This window comes from Clavelina lepadiformis, chromosome 3 (assembly GCF_947623445.1).
Source record: "Clavelina lepadiformis chromosome 3, kaClaLepa1.1, whole genome shotgun sequence".
Taxonomy (NCBI): Eukaryota; Metazoa; Chordata; class Ascidiacea; order Aplousobranchia; family Clavelinidae; genus Clavelina; species Clavelina lepadiformis.
Genome location: NC_135242.1, coordinates 10,287,719 through 10,307,931, shown reverse-complemented (window position 1 = coordinate 10,307,931; position 20,213 = coordinate 10,287,719). Strand labels below are relative to the sequence as shown.

The window sequence follows — 20,213 nt, the reverse complement described above, 5'->3', positions numbered from 1 at the left end:
AGCAAACGTTTTGAACATTTGCTGCTAATTATGACGTCACTATGTGAAATCAACATGCTTGATGGCTACCGTTTGAATAAAGTAGGGAAGGGGTGATAGGCTAGTTTCAACGCGTTTTAGTATTTGCACATACACGATTAGTTGCAGTAGATTTATTGATTTCAGCGTAAGAAATATGCATACTGTAGATTTCACATGTAATAGGAAAGTACTAGTGTACTGTAAAGTGCAGTTCTTTTAATTCGGATATTTACTGGATTTTTTTGTTTCTATGAACTTCAACTTTTATTTGAGTACTTCGTAGACCAAAATAATGTTCTGTTGCTTAACATAACTTAACGTTCTAATTGTAATTGTTGTATGTCCGTAATCATGAAAAATTTAACTCTACTTTGTTTTAATCCGTACCCAGCAAACTCCATGTGCATATCACTAGTGGATATTCATAACCCTTTTTAAATTTATGCAATGCTCTAACGTCGAATGATGCATTGCACGAACTCGTCACAATTTCCGTTTGTGAAATGTAACATGAGTAAGTCAATTGGGCCTGATGATGCGCGGAAATTATAACTGAACCAAAATAGTACAAGAGTTGATAACGTAGCTTGTTTAATGGTGGAAAATCTTCATCAACAAAGTAAGGTTGATATTCGAATTTTTATTACTGAGCAATGTTCAAGAAAGCAATGAAATATATAGCATTCGAAAAGGGTTTAAAATTTGTTTAAGGCAACGAATTGATTTTACTTTGCAGACAGAATGCGCTGTTTGAAATAGGTAGCTGGGTTATGAAAACAGACTCGCAAACAGAAATTTTGTTAATACAGTAACAGTTGACTTAAGGTTTCAGTTAGTTTACGTGATGAATTAGGGTTAGATTGAGGTTAGTACGCGATAGCTTTTAAGTTAGGTTAACATTTAAGAGGACAAAGTTCGAAATGTAAAATTGTTGCCATTTTGAAGTGAAGGCGTTGCAAACCATTACGGCACAAATTCACCATGTTTCACGTTACGCAAAATATTTCACTCAGACTTGACTAATGATTAGGGCTACAAGTAGATCACAATGTGAAATTAACGAATGACCAGAATAGTGAGAACAGGCTGCCTATACAAAGGTTACTGAATGCCCTCGTGTTAGGCAATGGTTTTTAGCCTTTTTTGGAGTTAAACAATTTTTTTACACCTAAACCCTGAGCGACCAACTCTACCATACTACATGTCAAACAATTGACTTAAGACTCGACTTTGATGACTTGATTACGACTCTGCGATATTTATATAAAAACTGATAAAATAATTGAAATCAAGGTGCCTAACAGGTAAAAAAAACACGTGTTTGTTACACCCGCAATGGACAACCATTTACATTGCAAACCAAAGCTAATATTTTTGTATTTACCGGTTCATCAAGACTGATTGCACAGTATTCTGGATAAGGATAAATCCAGTTGTTAGGTTTCGTTGTGCGAGTTGATCATAGTTTGGGATAATATGATAACTATTGCTCTACTGGTCTTGTATTCGTTACGATCACCGTAGCAGCAGCATTTTCAATGCAAATTACGTAGAATGGTAATTTTCATGCTCAAGCAAGTTACAACTCTGAAGTATATGCAAGATGTTTTGGGTTTGGAAAATATGATATCTATATTTGTGTAGTAGCCTCGGAGCAGCCATGCTCCTCTGTGTCTTTACGTCGCATGTTATCATTGTAATAATGCGATATGGAACAAAAAGTCATGTTTGGTAAGCTTAGTAAGTTACAACAGAGATCTCGACCCCGTTATTATTATAGTGGCAGTGGTAAAATCCGAACTCACGCCACCGAAATGACTTCTCCAGAAAAACAATTTTCGTAAAAGACGGTTTCCAGCATGATATTATCTTAAAAATAACTAATTTGGCAGAAGTCTCGCATTTGTGCAATGTTTGTGGTTTGAAGTACAAATGCGTAGTGGTACACGCCCCATTTCAGAAAAAACGCTTTCCCAGGCCACATATACAATCCCGAAAACTATTTGCTCGATCAATTTTAATCTCAACAAAATCCCTAACATATTAAATGATGAAAATTAAAAGTTCTGTAACGACTTCACAGATCTGCTGAAATCAAAGCTACTAAAAATACAAGTATCAGAATCTCGACTGGAAGGTATAATTTATGAGACATTATTATGAACGATCAAACTTCATTTGAACGTTCTGGATTGCATTTGAATCATCAATTCAACAGCTATACGAGTTCTTGATTTTATAAGTTCATGTTTGCAGCTCTCCTGCGGTTTTTACTTTACTTTATGCATGGTGTCATTCCATCGGCATAGTGTCATTTTGGAGTAATTATCGAAAAGGTAATTTTGTTATGCGTTTTTTTGTTACGTTTTATTTTACATGTATTGCATACATTCTTGATTGTTTCTGGTTGTTAATTACACTTTAAGATAGTGTTAAGTGGAGAAGTGTCCATTATGGAACGTGCTTATTGGGGAAAGCGTTGTAAGCAGTATTTAAGATTGCGTTGGGAAGGGATGGGCAAATATTTGAAAAGTTGCGTTTAAAATAAAATCCCGCGTTCGACTATTCCGCCTAAAGATGCGCGTAATGCCAGTTTATGGGTTTTTTACGCCTCAAAAACCACTTTAAATTGCCTCCAAAAAAATGTGTTTTCATATTTATTTGTATCTTAATATACTGTAATTAGTCGTAAAAAGGGAGCAGGTCTAGTCGTAACATAAGCGCGAGCGAAAACTGCTGCCAGTACGCATCAATGTCATCTAAGCGTATATTTGGTAATTTTATTGCATTTATTAAATGTTATAGCTTAATAAAGTTTGGTAATAGGATTAGAAAACAGCGTTGGTGTAATGTGCTATAAGAGAGATAGACTGATAGAGCATCTAACTTTATTCTTCAGCTGCTCAGTTTAAATTTTTTTTATAGAGATGTTACGTGTATGTTTTATGAGGATACCATGCGTCGTGTATGCCCACTTTTGAAGCCGTAAATTTAAGCCCAAGAACGGCAGTGAGCAGTGAGCCTGAATGCCAAATCTAATTCTGCCTTGCGTAAATTTTTCGTAAAATCACTTAAAATTTTTGGCGAAGTACTTACGGTAAACAGAACTGACTTTGTTGCGTGTAAAATATAAACAATAAGACCCTAAACAAACGGAAAAGGAGTGCAAGTTTGGCATTATTTTCAAAAAAATAATTGATGGTAGACGTTGACCTAATTTAAATGATTTTTATGGACGTCTACTTTGCTATTTATTCCTATTCGTTACATAACAGGAAATGTCTTTTTATAATACTCAACATATAAATATACATATTTTTATATTTCCCCTAAGGGCAAAGCAACGAAATTAAGGCGCAACGCTTACTGTAGGTAATATGCTATAGGTACATGTTGAAACGAATATGTGACGGGCAAAGGTGACCGACACTTAGTGAAATTGTCTTTATCTATAATATTGTTATCTTATCATGTTTGTAAATATCACAGCCAAAAAGTATATGAAAATATTGCTTTTTATTGGAATAATATCCACATTTCTTGTACTTACAGTACATTCTATAGAAGCATACACCAGTAAGGATAATGATAATATGTGTTTACCTTCTGCTCTTATTTTAAGTGTTTTGCTGGGCGTAAGCATGTGCTTTGCCAAAGAGTCTGACGGTTTAATGGGCACCTGCTCGTTACTGGTTTCCACTTCAAAGCGAGTTAATGTAACTGGTACAATGAACAAAGCTGCTCAATACCAGCGCATTGATGTGCGATATAAGAAAAGTCTGTTTGATTGTATCAACTGCAAACACGTAATCAATAGCAACACTCTTATTTTAAAAGAAGTTAGCTTCAACTCCCAGGAAGTATGCAGATCAAGATGCAGTGGAATTTTATGTGGATCCAATAAATCTTGCGTATACGGGGCTGACGTTCTACAAAACAACAGAACAGTCTTACGTTCTCATGTCATAAATCAATGCAAAAGTAAGTTTTCATTAACCACACTTAAATGAAAATAGTTAGGCTAAACCTGTTTGTATATTCGGCGTTTTCCCCGCAGCATTGCGTAAAACACATGAGGTGAAACCAACAGAAGATTCTTCACGCGCTTCAAACTCGGTGAGCGCTCGTATACTTAAGTATGTTAACCGTTAAGCCTTTCTTGTGAAACTATCAGTACAATGTCGATTACGTTGTTTTGTGAAAACGTCGCAGAACCAGCTGATTGTTGGTTTTGCTGTTGGTGGAACGATGCTTGTTGTAGTGGTTGCGGGCGTGTTTTTTGGTCGAACTCGAAGTGACAACTCTTCTTCGGAAAGTGAGGTTAGCATTGTTTAAATCTGTTTCTTTGTTAGCAAGTGTAGTGCCACCGCATATATTGGACATAAATTTTCCCAGGTATGCTACCTGAGTAATGCCCAGTACGTTAAATGTCACTACGTAGCTGTAGTTAATTCAGAAACTTCCGTAGTTTCATAGTTATATTTTACGTTTTCCGAAACTTTGTTTTAAAATCGATCACTTACTGATTTTATTTGAACTTCTATACCATTAATATAGGTATGAAGTATGCAGTCATTGGTCATTTGTGTTGTTTGCTTACGCACGTAGCTTATGACAGCAAGTAAAAATGAAAAACGATGCTTGAAAGTTGTACAATTTCCTAAATCAACAAGATAATATAAAAACGCAAAATCTAAAAATTGACGACGTCAACTTTTTTTGGGGCAAGCCATAACAAATTTAAGAAGGTAGCTAGCATAAAACCAATGTGTAGGCCTATAACGCATCGCTTACTTTTCGCCATGTAGCCTATGGGGAGAAAAATATAAAAAATTCTTATACAATATCCCATGGCTACACAACTGGTGGACGCGGTCCAAATGCGAACCTTTTCAGTAATGAATCCGGACCTTATCTGTCTCAGTATTTATTAAATGAAATCGTTCATCATTAGTTTTGTTATTCCTGCTTATTCAATTAAAGCTTATTATATCCTACTAATGGCCTTTAACCGTATATAATTTTCTGTGAAAAATTAGTTTTGAAATACAAAACATTTCATAATGTTTTGGGCTCTATATTTTTTTCACGTGGAGTAATTTTGTGTATAAGAACTTCAACCTTAATGGAGACAAAAGCAGCGGTGGCACACCCTTACTTAAAAAAATTATTTGCAAATTTAGGTTGGCACGACTCCGGTATCTATGTCGTATTCAGAGTGGATATCTAACTTTTCTAATGGTGGAAGAAGTTCAAGGGGATCAAATTTACGTGTGCAAGAAGCTGCAGGCGTTGTTGATATTCAAGATAATAGCACTGTACCTGTGTACAACATTGTTTACGAAGAGAGTAATTCATCAATAAAAGCGGAAGATGAAAATGATTTTCAGCCAATTATTATAGAGGTAATCCCTGTCTGCGGCAAATTTGCTCCGCTCTTATCGAAATGAAACTTTTTCATGTCTTGATTTTATGTATCAATTGCATTGCAGGTTGATGATACAGAAGCGGTTTTTGATTGCAGCGAAGACTCTTATGAAACTCAAGCAAATTGTAATATTTCTCGTTCTCTTTCCACTAATGACGTGTACACATCATCATTGTGTTATTTCAATGCAGCAAATTTAAAAAGCTCGGAATATGATATAACCGACACTTGCACTAAGTTCACAAAGTTTGACGATCGTCAGACTAATGTATGTACGTCACATAGGACAAATACCACAGCCAAAACGTTTCTAGAAAAGGATTTTGCAATGGAACGTTGTAATAATAATGTAAAAGCAAAAAACGACCATACAATGTCATCTTTTGAAGATAATTTTGCACAATGGAGTGACGAAGATGAAAGCGAACTAGCTCTTACTAATCGTTATTCTAACTGCAATTGCGGTGAAATGTCCAAAGCGGACGCAATGTGGAGCGCTGCTCAGATTCAATTCACTCATGTAAAGTATGTGATGGCTGATGTTCATAGAGATACAATAGGTATGGATCAAGAAAATTATTCGGTGGAAATTTCGAGTTCAAACATAAAGACACCCAAATTCAACGTGACTCAATTTGCTTCCAGTTTTACAAATAAATGTTGTCATAATAATTATTTAGTTTTTGGAAATGATGTCAATCGAAACAACATGAGCCTAAAGTGTGATATCTAACTGTACCTATTGTACAGTTAGCTGTACCTAACTACCATTACTACCTAACCAGTTACTGTACCTAACTAGCAGTTTATCTATAGGTATATAATACAAAATACTGTCCTGAAAATTTTGCTATCTAATTCTGAGTTTAATACTTACTGTAAAAATATTTTTGGAATGATTGTATCTGCGACTTTCTCCTATTTTTTATCTCCTGGCCTTTAGCATCATGGTTTTTAGTTTACCTCATTGCATGTAACAACCCCATATTATTTCAATATGAATGCTAATTACTTTAATATTATCACTATCTTTTATTCTTGAGATGACGTTGAATAGAATTGAATTGAACTTTTGTAAGACATGTTTGTAGTGCACGTTTACATAGACTATTCCTAATGTTAACTTTAGACAAGTTAATATGGGGTTTTCATGTTTGTTTTTTTGATTGCACCTCTAACTCTATTGATGCTGTGCAAAACAGATCCTAATGCGTAACTATTTAATTCATTATTGGATAAGTATTAATTCCAAAATTTATATGTAGCCTCGCTGGTTTATACTGTAAACAGTATCTTTCCACTGGGGTCGAATTATTTATCGTACATATACACGACTATATTTCTCTTCATTTCACTCCCTTTAGCACCGACCATCTGCCCATGATTATATTTTTCGACCAGAAAATGCCTAAAATTTAAAATCGTGAGACGTTAATATTGGAAATGTCTGGTAATATGTCAAATGAAATTAGTTTTATTTTGTATTCCTCATCGGCATAAATGGTAACAGTGGAAAAAGATTTGGTGAAGAACTGAAGATTGTCTTTTATGCACCGCTTTGAAACTCGATAGTCAGCATCTGCTGAACTGGCCATGGCTGGATGATGGTCATATTTGTCTCAGTTTTCGTTATCCGTTTTGATCGTCCTTTTTATCGAAGTTTACAAAAAAGTTTAAAGAATTATAAAAATGAGTGTGCACTACGAATCCATCATTCCCGCCATAGAAATACCAATTTTCATAGCTGTGCTGTGCTGTGCTGTATACCAAAGGGATGAGTGCTCGACTTACCCTTTTTGTTAGTTAATTCTGTAAACGTGTGATTCGTATGCTCATTTTATTTATCAACTTCATTCAATGTCCAAAGATATTCTGTAAATCGTATGCTATATCTTTTCATAATGAAATAATATAAAACTGTTGACAATAACAATTTTAATCTTAAACAACAGTCAAGTTGTAAACATCTTCGGCAAAAATAGTATCAAAAAGTGTTCTTACAATGAAGTTCGAAATTTTGAAAACTTTTTCGCATAATAGCACATCGCACTGATTTAGCTTAAAAAATAAAAACTGAAGAACGTGCAAACAAAAAACTTAAATAGCAAATAAGGTTTTTATAAAATTAAATAGAAGCAACCAAAGAGCAGTGACTATATTTGTTTTACTCCAAGTTGTGTATTTAATTTTCTTTGTCGCTTTAGCTTCTTTTTGTTGAATTTGATGTTGGATAATTCATAAGATAAATTAGAAACAAAAACCTGGCATTCTTGACATGTATCTTCTATAATGTGTGCGATTCAGCTTTTTAAAAATTTGGCTACTCACAAATAGTAAAAATGTTGCCAGGGGTTGGTGCAACAGAAGTTTTTTTCCCAAAAGCAGGTGGAAACTGATTCTTCTTGTGTTGGATCTGGTTGTTTGCTGAGGATAGTTGTTGTGTTTTGGATATTGTTGTCTCCATTTTTAACATACCTTTTAATTTAGACGGTTTAAAATTTTCCTTTAAGGAGGTGATCGGTGGAACCAAAGCAAGTGGCGTAGCTACCACATACGACGATCCACTTGTCATTGGTCGGTATCTCCTAATGCGTAACATGAAGCATTATATACGCTAAAGATTCAAAGGTTTTAAAAAGCAACTGAAGTGTCGTATGGGAACAAACATAAAGCATAAAAAGTTTTTAAACTATATAAAGACGAATAACCGCACATGTCTTTGGCATATATCATCTGTAACCCGGCACTAGTCATTCGTAGGCCTACACATGCAAATATTTTTACCTTCCTGTTTGTTGTGCGCCTGATTGACTGCAACTCAGACTGCCATGCTTCTAGTAAACGCAAAATTCATTTAAAGAAAGTGAATTGATGTAATCATTATATCACAGTGGCTGTATAATAAACAACCAGCAATATTGTATATGATTGATTGGTTTACAAAAAGATGCTTTTCAAAAGCTATAATTTAAAATAACAAAACATTTTTCAAAGTCATGATTCACAATGAAGTTTTTGCAAAGTTGTGATATATAATCAGTAGCCAATCAGTGATAAGCATAGAATTTGTGTGGGTTGGCCGGTGTGGAGTTTTCAGGATAGGCCTAGGTCTTTTGGTCTTGGTTATACCTCAATAACTTCGAAAAGAGTCATTTCAGTGGGCTTTGCTTACCAATATCATACGAGTGTTTGCCTGAGAACAGTAGCTTGGTCTAATCAGTTTCCCGTTTCGGAATTCGTGCAGCTTTAACGGTTGACATGTAGCCAAGTCTGCTTATAAAGTATATGACCATATATATGCCATTGCATTGCTAACAACACAAGGTCTGGTATAGAAGACTACACAATGTAGACTGTTTACGCCAATTTTATGGCAGTTAATTGTACGTATTAGCGGGAGAGACTATCAACCCGGCATTAACTCCTTCGGCTAATTGAAGTGATGTCCTGTTGCTAGCTAGCGGACAGGATGGCGAAAGCTACATAACACTATCCTTCCTTCGGAAAAATTTCAAATTTGGCAATGCAATTTATCACTAGGCGACAGCAACTACAGCAAGTTATAACTGACAGAGAAAATTTACACAATCTAATCAAACAGGTCACAGGGTTTGGCCAGAGCATTTGAGAGACAGCACGAAAGAGTAGATGACCACAGATAATGAAAGCACAGCGGGAGCCAGGAAACAGTAAAATGAAACTTATCGTTCTCACTTTGGCAGTTTTAGACATGGGGAAACTAAAGGTTATACAATACGACACGATAAAGCGAAAAAGTATGAATAACCAGGTTTAAACAGATTTCTGATTTAATATTATACGATACTATGCAGACATGATAAAAAGTTAATAACAAATGCGAACCATCAAAACTAGTGTACGTACAACCACAATAAATATAATGCTTTTCGGAAGGTTCTTTCCGTGTGAGCTGGGCATGGACGCGTGTGTGTTAAACCGTCGTGAAGAAATACTTCAAAAAGGTTGGCCCATGCTCAAAAATTTACCGAACAGACAAAACTACTTAAAAGTCACGTCCATTCGGTGCAACTCCTCTTCGGAGCGATGTTGATTGTCGTTGAAAGAATGCCACTTGTCGCAGTAGAAAAGAATATTCGTGTGTTAGGATTAAACGGCGGTAACAGTAGTGCAACACGTCGAAAGCTGCACATCCTTCTGAACACGATCATGCAGTCTATCATTCGAGGACACTGCAAAACTGAACGGTTGCTTTACTAAGCTGACTACATTTTGGACTCCAATCAAAGGTTGCGTTTTAGTATTACCGGGGACATTAAAATATATAGCGCAACAAAAGATATTACGTTGTATATAGGCTGTTGAGCTGTTCTTGATCCACCATTGCGTCTAACTTGATATTATTTTATTGTCAAATATCATTTACCGAAGCACGGGCATAACTTGATGCGGAAAAAACGTCTGTGTTCCTCCTTGCCTCAAAGTCGATTGACACGAAAAATGAACAGTGAATAAAGAAAAAACGCAATAACTGTTTTGGCAAATTGACTTGGTGTCCTGCCGCTATCTAGCTGACAGGGCGGCGAACGCTACACCATAACAAATATAGATCTCTGGTACGCTGAGATAGGCTTCATGTTAATCGCCAAAGCTGCACAATTTCTGAAACGAGACACGGAATAGGCTATGTTACCGGTCCTGTCCTAACACTTACAAGGTATTGGTAGCAAGTAAAATTCACCCAAAAGACACTTTTCGAAGGTGTTTATGTATATATAGCCAAGGCCTATAGACCTACGCCTATACTGAAAACTGAAATTCTGTTATCTCTAGACAGCTCAGCCCATACAAGCTCTCTGCTTATCACTGATTGGCTGATTGTGAATCACAACTTTGCAAAAACATGAAGCATCACATCACATGAAAAACATCACAAGCTGCTATTTCAAAGTATCACTTTTGAAAAACGATCTCACTAGTTACAATTTTTGAAATATGACTTGCCGCAGTTCTTTCACAAGCTCTTAACAGTGACCTATTTTTAATCATAACTTTCAGAAATTGCCTCTATACAAATTATCAGTTTTAGAAATACCAGTTTCCGTATTATCACTTTACATGAATACGCTTTTATGATTAACAAGTTTTCAAGCATGTTAAATCAATTTAACTTACAACTTTTAAAAAGTTATTTTTGCAAATCAAAACTTTTTTATGATCACATTTAGCAAACTATGACCTCACTCATGTACACAATTCACGATGATCTAGGCAAAATGACAGAATGAAATTTATGCTACATTAACAGAGCTTTCCCAATAATTGCTCTACAATTTAAAATTAATCTACATAATTTTCCCATAACTTGCATGTTCTTACACCAAATCAAGCTACTATTTAACCAATTTTGGCAAAAAGACAGTGGTCCATGCAAAAAGAACTTTTTAACCCAAGTAATTTTCTAAGAGTTACATATAACGAAAGATTTTTGCGGAAACGGCATTCCATATTATATGTATACAGCAATAACCATACATACATGTATACAGGAACTAATAAAGGAAATGATAAAAGGCAACCGCTAACGATGAAAACAACTTTGACGCCAGTATTCTTTTTTCAGTATCACTGCTTCCTGAAAGTTGTTTTCAGTATTATACCAGTAGTGGCAGTGCCGGATTTACAATGTAGCAAAAGTAGCATTTGCTACGGGCCCCGCGCTAAATGCACAATTTTGCTGATAATGAAATCTCAAACCACAAATTCTCACTGTAACTATACTATGCTTCCAAGTTCCAACCATCGGCATTGTATACATTCGGGATTGTTGGTGACGTTTGTAGTGTTATTTCCCGATATATCAGTTCGTATAATTACAAACAGCGGCATTTAGCACAACATTTAACGAAGTCTACAATTAATTTGGTCGGATTAAGGCCCCGCAGATATTTTGTGCTACAGGCCCCGCAACAGTTTAATCCGGCCCTGAGTAGAGGTAAAATATGATATAAAGGCTGACTTGATTTGAATTGTTTCCTGATTTGTTTCGTGAAGGATCCGAAGAAACAGGAAGATTAATTCTTAGTCCGTGGTTTGGTTCGTCAAGATTCCCTGGGTCTGGCAGTGGTTTCTCAAATCCTTCCATACCCAACAACCACCAAGTTGTCATTGCCCCCCTTCCCTACAAAAAAGAGGCAACAAAGTTATTTTTTATAGGTAATTAAAATAATGCTTAATTATTAATTAAGATTGAGTTTTGCAAACTTTTTACTAACAGTTTTAAAGTAGGTTTCAAAACAATATGCCTGGGTAATGATAAGATGATATCGATGCATTCTCTCGAAACCAGCTACAGCACAGCCGCATTTATACCTGCCGCTCTTTCGCAGCGCCAACTAACTCAGGTCAACGTTCTCATTAGTGTTTACACCTGCTGTCAGTCAGCTCAGTGCAATTGCGCAAAACGATGTGAAACTACCTTTACGTTCTAGCGATAGCGTCGTTGGAATCAAGATTAGGGCACATAATGTTGAATATAGTCCCTAATCTTGAGACACCGTTAAACTGTAGTCACCCACTTCATGTACTCGTACGTTAAACAGTGAACAACTGAACACTGATCTGTCTGTGTGCAGATTTATCCTTGCCATGATCTTTTATTTTTATTTTTTAGTCTTTAAATCAATGCTTTTGTAAATCCAATATCCAATAATAATCAAGAACACAAACTACCAACTACTACAGTTGTTGTTTCTTTAGCTTTTGTAATTTTCTTTTTTATTCAGGAAAATGTACAGTATGCTGCTTGTTGTTTTGAACCAATTACTTTAAGTGAGAGGTAGCTTAATGACTTCGTCAACTCAGTAGCCAGTACCGTGGGGAAGATTTTGGAAAAATATAATCGTCTGGATTATCTGTCTAAAGCAGGGGTGTCAAACTCAATCGCACCAGGGGCCAAATCTCAAAACTTATTTAACGCCGCGGGCCGTAAGGATGAAACTTGATTGAACGCTACGTAACTTGACGTGATTTGATTGAACGTTTCGCGACACCAGTACATGAATTGGAACAGGCAGCGAAACAACACCAAGTTGTTGATGTTTAAAACTCGGTGTATTATTCTTCTTCGAATACAAGTCGCACAAATACCGACGAAAAAAAGTAAAAATACGTCGCACTCGATAATATACCATACCAAAAAGTAGAATAAAAGCTCACCTACCACGAAGTAGGCTTATTATTGAAAACAAGGCTTTGGGGAAAACCAGTGTATTTCACGGAAATTGGGCCGCGCAATCAGTTGGAACAACGTGAATTGAAAATTCTTTTGTTACGTTTGTGCTGCATTGTACGATGTTTAAAGAAGCCGCTCTCAAATATGAGCACAAAGTAGACCGATAAAATAAATATGTACAAAATTAATGTACGCGGCTTACGGTATGCTATAACTATAAGCTCATACACAGAAATGCAGCAATAAGATTCTGTCAAATACGACCGTACTACAGGTAGCCTGTATAAAAAAATGTAAATTAAACCGTGCATTTGAAAGTTAAAAAGTTAGCAAATTAAAGCATTCCACTGTCTTCAGACTCTAAACTTTAGAGTCTAAAGCATGTTCTTTTTCGCATTGTTTCTTCTTGATTAACGAACCAGTACAATACAGTCAAAAAGTATAGGCTACGATATTTATAAAGTCGAACTTAATTAGACTTAAAATAATGGGTCACAATTTACAATGATTTTATTTGAAAACAAGTAGAGATATACTGTAAAATTGAATGTATATTATACAGTATGTATATAATTCATAAAATTTCCTTCTCGTAGTCTCATCTTCCATTTCCAGTTAACGTTAATATCTTTCAGTTTAAGCATGGCTGCAGATTCTTTTTCATTAAGGCTACCTAAATACAATTATTTTCGTATCATAACGAAGTCCTTACTAAAATTAAGTCTGCTTTTTTACGTAAAGTTGACGAAAAAACAAAAATGGTTCTAGCCCAACTACTTCATTATCATACTTAGCTTAGATACTTACTCTTGTATCTATAACAAGACACCAAGGACAGCAGGTGACAGTGTGTCAAAAGCAACACAAAAATGTACGTCAAACCCACGGAAATTTCAAAACCTAACCTACGAAACGTTTTAAGCCCTAACGGGTTTGCCGCTTTATTCCCGTTTATTGATTTTTTGAAGTTATTTCTTGTTTGACCAATCTACAAAGAAGTTATTGCTATAATTTTCTTTTCCCCAAAGGCAATTGTGAAAAATAGAACCCAACTCACGGAATTTCAAAACTTAACCCACAGAGTTTTTAAATCTAACCCACTGAATGCTAGAACCCAACTCACAGAATTTTAGTACCCAACCCTTGAATTTCAAAACTAATTTGCGGTGAATTGCGTTTTGAAGTTCAGTAGGTTGGATTTTGAAATTCAAAGGACTTGGATTTCCGTGGGTTGGGTTCTAACCTTCTGTGGGTTCAATTTTGAGGTTCTATGGGTTGGGTTTTAAAATTCCGTAGGTTGGGTCTGATGCCAACTGCGGGTTACAATTGTTGGTGCAACTTTGTCGGTGAAATTCGAGCAGGAAGCAAAGTTGGGCGCAACTCGGCGTACGCTAGGTGTAAGCAGCTTTTTTTTCTTTTTTTATTGTCGACAAAAACATCATAGTAATAACACCAACAACACAAACAGTGCAACAGAATAAATGAAAATAGGCCATCGTACAAAATATAAATCAGGAATCAGCACCGACCTTATCAAAACATGTTAGTTCCCAATTACGTAATACAATCGGTTGATCATCCTAATCCTTTATTGTGTAACGGTTTCTCAAGGCAATTTCTAGAGCAGCCAATGTAAAATGCCTGTGATTTATGGGAGTTGACTTTACAACCGGAGACTTTAGCAAAGTCGTTAAAAATATCGTGACTGTTGAGAAAACCATCGATAAACCTTTCAGAAAAAGTAACTTATCATTCGTGAACAACGATATTTTTAATACGTTCTGCCCTATTCGTATTCTGTTAAAATTACTCTTTCGTAAGGTAACAACAGGGTTATACAAATAATGATGGCGAAAAAGCGTCTCCTTGACGCGATGAAAGTCATGCTTCCCAGACAGATATATGTTGTTTATAGTTACCCATTTCGATTGAGAAGAGTATTTTCACCAAAGTAATTACATTGTGTACGGAACCCAAAAGTTTCACGATAACAACAAATAAAATTTCAATTTACAGTGCCGAATGCTTTATATAAGTTATATATCTGTAAGAAAAATCACAAGCGCCTCATGCGACGCTATTACGTTCTTTCACCACAGATGTTTCTTATTAAGGCCAATCGACATATAGGGTGGGTGTGGTCGGGTCGGACGTAAATGCTAAAGCTTGTTTTTTTTACTCCATATAACTTTATCAACGCACTTTGCTTTATACTTGCTTTGAGTGGTCAACTGATTTCCCTAGCAACCCATCAACCATCAGAAGAACCAGCCCAGGATTAAGGACAAACCGTTACAATCCTGGGAAACACGGCAGGGCTCTAATTGCCAGGATTGTTAATACAGTGATTGATGACCAACTTTTTTATTTGATGGCATATTCTTTAGTTTTTATCGAAAATGAATGTCGTTTATGCACTACCTACATATGAAATTAGCACGAATTTTAACTGTTTTATGAAAGAAATTTAGTCTTCTTTACCAGTGTATAAGCTTCCGAAACCACCAAGAAACATTTAATATAATTTGCAGTTTACTCGTGACCTTGAATTTTGACATGGAGGATGGAAGACCATACTCGCATGACATGTCATACGAAGAGTTAGGAAGCGAAGGAAACGGCTGTAAAATCATTTACTAGAAATTCTGCTCGTCAACAAGCGCCGGGAAATAACCTGTAAAGTTTTGTGGCCGCTGTTTATACCCTCAGTCATCAAGCCTACCCGGATGAGGCCGATCACAACCTCCGTAAAGACGTTTTACACAATACGTTCCTATAGGGCCTCAAAACTGACTTGCTCCTTCATAGATACGAAAGGAAGGCCGAGGTAAAGCTAAAAGTCAATGCGGCAAGGCGTTCGTTTTCTGCCCAAGGCTTGCTCGAGCAACTAATAAATGTTTCATTCGTTAAGTTGATTTTCCGCAGGCGGCGGCTTCATTTCGTCATTACACAACTTTGTGTAATCTGGAGCAGATGATGATCGATCTTTAAAGTGAAGTGCGCAACCTTCGTGCCGTACTGATTTCCCTAAAAAAACGTAACTTCCTGAGAGTAATGAATAGCTATGCTTGTGGTTAAGAAGGCCATATCACACGCAACGGTTACAATCGAGGTCAGGTTAATTGTGATGAAATAAAAGCTGATACACATGCAATGAGTTCTTGTTCGCAGCCAAGTATATCCGATGTTGTTCATCACGTCTATACTGTCACAGACACTTTCTGAAAATATTAAAATGAAATAAGTCGGTATATGTTCTTGTAGACACTGGATCTGGTCGTGGTCATTATTTTGTAGAGTCTTTTTGCGAGTTTAGACGTTGGAAGTATGTTCGGGGCGCGTACGTTTTGTGGGAGCCAATGGTGAACCGCCAAATACGATCGATGTATATTGGCTTGCCCTTCATGCGGCGAGAATGCAATCAACGATTCGCTGCTTTGTTTCCTCTAACTTTGCTGAGGACTGCATGCTTGGCTTTGACACCGACTTCCTATAGATGCTTAGCTACGGCGCTGTTGGAATATAATCGATAAAGAAAAAAAAAAGTATTTCTTGAACAATACCTTTTTACTTTTGTGTTTTTACTACATGGTTCCTTTATGGAGGCGTGACAATGAACGTGATTTGCAAATAATAGGCCCCATTAAAAGTCGTAGGTCAAATTGGCCGGCCTCTACACTGGCCTGCGAAAGAGTGTTGTAGTCGTATCATGTGGACATTGCAGAGAAGCAGAGGAGCGTCCTTGGAACGTTACCGATACACATGACACCTGTTCTTCTTTTACATGAAAATAAAGAAACCCATAGGTCCTGTTTTTTGAGCACACTGTTGCAACTGTAACAAATGTGACAACACGTCATAAAATATTTAGATATTTGAAAACTTTTAAATTGTTGCACTTTTAATTTACCGTTTTGCCGTGTGATTTTTTGTTACATATTAAGTTTGATTCGTTTTCACGTTTTGTAGTCTGTATATTTTCGGTACCTTTGTTTTACAATGTGTTGATATTTTGTGTTCCATACTTATAGCATTGTGTTAATTAGGATTTGTTACCGCTTTTGCTAATTGATGGATTCTTTTCATTTTTCTAATACATACGTTTACCTGTGTCAGACAGTTCGGTTTTGCGTGTTGAGTCGCAAAGAGGTTTTTTAAAGAGCACCGTGAGTATTTGTCATAAATTAACGCCATTTTTGTGTATTGTTTTTGTTACGATAAAAGCAAGGTAAAACCAGGTTCGTATCACATTAACCGTGAGTCGTAGCACCACAAAAGGTTAAAAAAGATTTAATAATAACAACGGTAAAAACCCAGCAATAAAAACTATCAGTCTATCAATTATAAAGATAAGTGGGTAGATAAAACTACACAGAATAGAGTCGCAGCTACTACATGTAAGAGGTGACAAATTATAATAATAAGAAACGACCAACTCATACGTAAACTGCAATCTAGAGAGTATAGCGTGACAACAAGACGCTCTACTAAAACACCTCTCCCCTTTCTACCCAACGCTAGTCAGCATATATATAAAGGCAAACACGGTAATAGAAAGCCATGAATGTAGCGAGACGAAAAGTCGGGAATGTTACTAAGTGTGCGTGGTGCGTGCAATCGACTCCGACTGGGAAAGAGTGCCGAAGGCTATAGGATAAAAGTGCTCAGGGTAAGGACGACAAACGAACATCATTCTCGTGGTGCTTCCCGTCACGTCGTCGATCTCAAAATTTCCAGGATGTGCTTTTAAATTTTAAGTATATCAATTATCAACTAACAACGCTTGCCAGATTGAGTACTTATAAATTTTTATGCTTTAATTCGCCGTTTTGCTATGCATGTCTTTGTTATATATCGAGTTTGATTTGTTTTCACGTTTTGTGGCTTGTATTTTTTTCTGTTCCTTTGTTTGATATTTTGTGATGTGTTGATGTTTTGCGTCCCTTACATATAGTATTGTGTTAATTAAATTTTGTTTTGATCACATTTGTTACCCAAGTCTTGCAGGTATGCCGCCAGCTTCCCTCGCCTTTACTAATTGTTGCATTCTTGCCGTTTTCCTGATACATACGTTACGTGAGGCAGTTCGGTTTTGTGTGTTGAGTTGCAAGAAGGTTTTTTTAAAGAGCAGCACCGTGAGTATTTGTGTTAAGTTAGCACCCTTTTTATGCATTGTTTTTAAAATTATCAACCAACACTCTAGTGTGACCATGGTGTTACGGTTCACCGTAAAAGGAGCTGTTATTCTTGGCTGATTACTTGCGTTTTACGTAACACAACTGTGAACGTCAATCCTTTCTGCAGGCGAAACGGAATGTCAAAAGGATATAAAGATGGAAATTCGAAGATTCGTCAAGAGGTGTAACGCAATCACACAAGGTTTTTTAGGGCTAAGGGCTTCTGCCTTTTTTGGTTTCTTAGGAAGTTTAGTCACTGGTACAATACGACTAAAATTCTTTAAAACATAATTTCAAACAAATAGCCGATGCATAAACGACGTTCATCTTCGATAAAAATTGATTGCGCAACCAAATAAAAAAGTTTGGTTTTCATTTACTCTTTCAACAACCCTGGTAAACAGAGCCGCCGTGCTCGCCAGTTTGTAACGGTTTCTTATCAATTCTGGGCTGGTCCTTGCGATAGTTGATGGGTTGCCAGTGACCCGGATTGATCGCTTAACTCAAACAGTACAAAAACAAAGAGTATTGAAAAAGTTATATGGAGTAAAAACAAGCATTAGTATATACGACCGACCCGACCATAACCAGCCGTATCTCGAATGACCGTATCGAACAACTGCGCTAAATGGATGTGATAGAGTCGCATGTTGGGGCGCACATGATTTTTGTTACACTATTACCTATGAACCGGATCGTGAAGGCATTACAGAATACTATCAACTAATGAACATTAGACAAAAATGGTGATTATATAAATTTTGACAAACTTTTGATCGACCATAACATTATACCGAACAATTAACTGGTTGTTGCATAAGTTAAAAGTTAAATCTTCAATTCCGGATGACGGAGAAGAAAGTTTGCGACAAAACGACGACATCATAAGCCCAGTAGAATCTCCAAAACAATGCGTTATATTCCATGGTAAAACATCAAAACATAGCTACGAGTATATTCTACTGTGTAAAGCTACGACTGTCAATACTGTACAAAAATTGGGAAAAAGAACTAGAAATTCACATACCCGAGACAGCATGGAAAAGAATTGAAAAGAACCCGCGCTCATTACAACTCAACAATCGAAACAAAACTGCATTCATGTCAAATTAAACTTACTGACTGCCCTTAAAGCTATAGTATCTAATCAGGCCCTGTTCGCGCTTGGAGCGTTAGACTCTGAGCTGTGCGTTTTCTGTAAACTGTATTACACATGTTTATTCAATGTTCATTATAGACATTGTTCTGGGTAAATGTATCGAATTGGATTGGATTGCAGTACGCTTGAGATGGCCTCACAACCTTCAGTATAACAACTAACTGCTTGGTATTGCTGAATTGACAATGTTTTTTGGACATGTAAACCGCTTGCTGCTAGTAGTGCATTATACTGTTCATCGCGCCAAGTTTAACAACTGTAAACCATCTGTAGAATTTTCTTTTACCTATTTTTGGAAAGTTCCCTTTAAAATTACGTAATTTCTGCTTCCCCGCCCCTCGTTTGCTAAATTTACATATTTTGCGTTCCTTTGTATATTTATATGCCCCGCGTTGCTTTGTTGCTTTTCTTCACTCTGTTCTTCATTTGGACTGGATTCAGCCAAAGTTTGAAACCACTTAATCTCGTAAGGCAAAATGGAAATAAAGTAATTTTGTAAAAGGTGCGTGTTTACGAGAAGTGTGTAGACACACAAGCTGAAGGAAATAAATTACGGTAAGGCTGAGTGTACCCTAGAGCCTAGACCACATTCAGAGTCAACCTGGCCGTAACACCATCTCTAGAGCTATATGAGCGTTTGATGAAAAATACAGAAAAATTCGAGAGATGTTCAGCAAAAAAAGAAATTGAGATTTCATTACACTGTATGGGGTAAGGTTCTTCGTATTCAGGTCATGTTTAAAAAGTTCAAGTTAAATAGACTAATCGCATTCCATATCAACCAAAACTAAACTTGCAAAAACATTTTTGAAAAATTTTAACTTTCTGACCCCGCTCATGAGCCCCAAAGTTTTTGCTTAAAAAGTGCTAAAATTGGAAAATCCCATAAACCGAAAATGTTGAAAAACTTACATTTATAGCGCTGTGAGAAATCTAACACATTTTTTGTTTAATGTTGTTGTAATGTGACATCATTAAACACCTTTAAAGGCATTATTCTGTCGTGTTTAGTTAAAAAAGCACCGGACAGAAAGACGCATGGCCATGGAACCAAAATTTTTATCGTACGTCCAAAGGCACGACCGTCTGTGAAAAGCGTCATTGAACACAATGCAATGTGGTCAAACGACATCAAGTCGTACCATGCGAAGTTACCCTGAGAGACTTTATGTGAATTCACTAAAAAGTACACATACTTGTGCTTGACGATTGGAA

At 36.4% G+C, this 20,213-nt stretch overlaps 2 protein-coding genes and 1 long non-coding RNA gene across 5 annotated transcripts in view; 2 read left to right on the top strand and 1 right to left on the bottom strand.

The window, feature by feature from the left end:
• The first annotated feature begins 84 nt into the window (after window positions 1-84).
• Window positions 85-7,156, top strand: LOC143448197 (uncharacterized). 3 transcript variants are annotated; one of them, XM_076947809.1, is made up of 6 exons: window positions 88-2,158; window positions 2,278-4,002; window positions 4,079-4,137; window positions 4,234-4,341; window positions 5,205-5,426; window positions 5,514-7,156. In XM_076947809.1, the coding sequence occupies exons 2-6, from the start codon at window positions 3,492-3,494 to the stop codon at window positions 6,180-6,182; spliced, it is 1,569 nt and encodes a 522-aa protein (XP_076803924.1). In that variant the 5' UTR covers window positions 88-2,158; window positions 2,278-3,491; the 3' UTR covers window positions 6,183-7,156. The 3 variants fall into 3 exon arrangements, with proteins under 3 accessions (XP_076803925.1, XP_076803924.1, XP_076803923.1); XM_076947808.1 differs by having other exon boundaries at window positions 88-4,002; XM_076947810.1 differs by lacking the exon at window positions 4,234-4,341 and having other exon boundaries at window positions 85-4,002.
• Window positions 7,157-7,278: 122 nt separating this feature from the next.
• Window positions 7,279-20,213, bottom strand: part of LOC143449814 (atrial natriuretic peptide receptor 1-like) — a 50,909-nt gene continuing 37,974 nt past the window's right edge. The window contains exons 21-23 of the mRNA XM_076950142.1: window positions 11,448-11,609; window positions 8,234-8,283; window positions 7,279-8,034 (exon numbers count right to left, since the gene is read on the bottom strand). Coding sequence (XP_076806257.1) covers window positions 7,770-8,034; window positions 8,234-8,283; window positions 11,448-11,609 — 477 coding nt within the window. The 3' untranslated portion in view covers window positions 7,279-7,769. The remainder of the gene's footprint in view (window positions 8,035-8,233; window positions 8,284-11,447; window positions 11,610-20,213) is intronic.
• Window positions 17,179-19,661, top strand: LOC143448198 (uncharacterized). Its single transcript, XR_013114425.1, has 3 exons — window positions 17,179-17,797; window positions 17,967-18,041; window positions 19,077-19,661. It is a non-coding gene; the product is annotated as an uncharacterized LOC143448198 (long non-coding RNA).

What these genes read in the sequence shown, in the direction of transcription:
- LOC143448197 (XM_076947809.1), top strand. Translation starts at nt 3,492, where the DNA reads ATGTTTGTAAATATCACAGCCAAAAAGTATATGAAAATATTGCTTTTT. An exon ending in CTTCACGCGCTTCAAACTCG is followed by an intron (nt 4,138 to 4,233) that starts GTGAGCGCTCGT and finishes AAAACGTCGCAG; the next exon opens with AACCAGCTGATTGTTGGTTT. An exon ending in TTCAGCCAATTATTATAGAG is followed by an intron (nt 5,427 to 5,513) that starts GTAATCCCTGTC and finishes ATTGCATTGCAG; the next exon opens with GTTGATGATACAGAAGCGGT.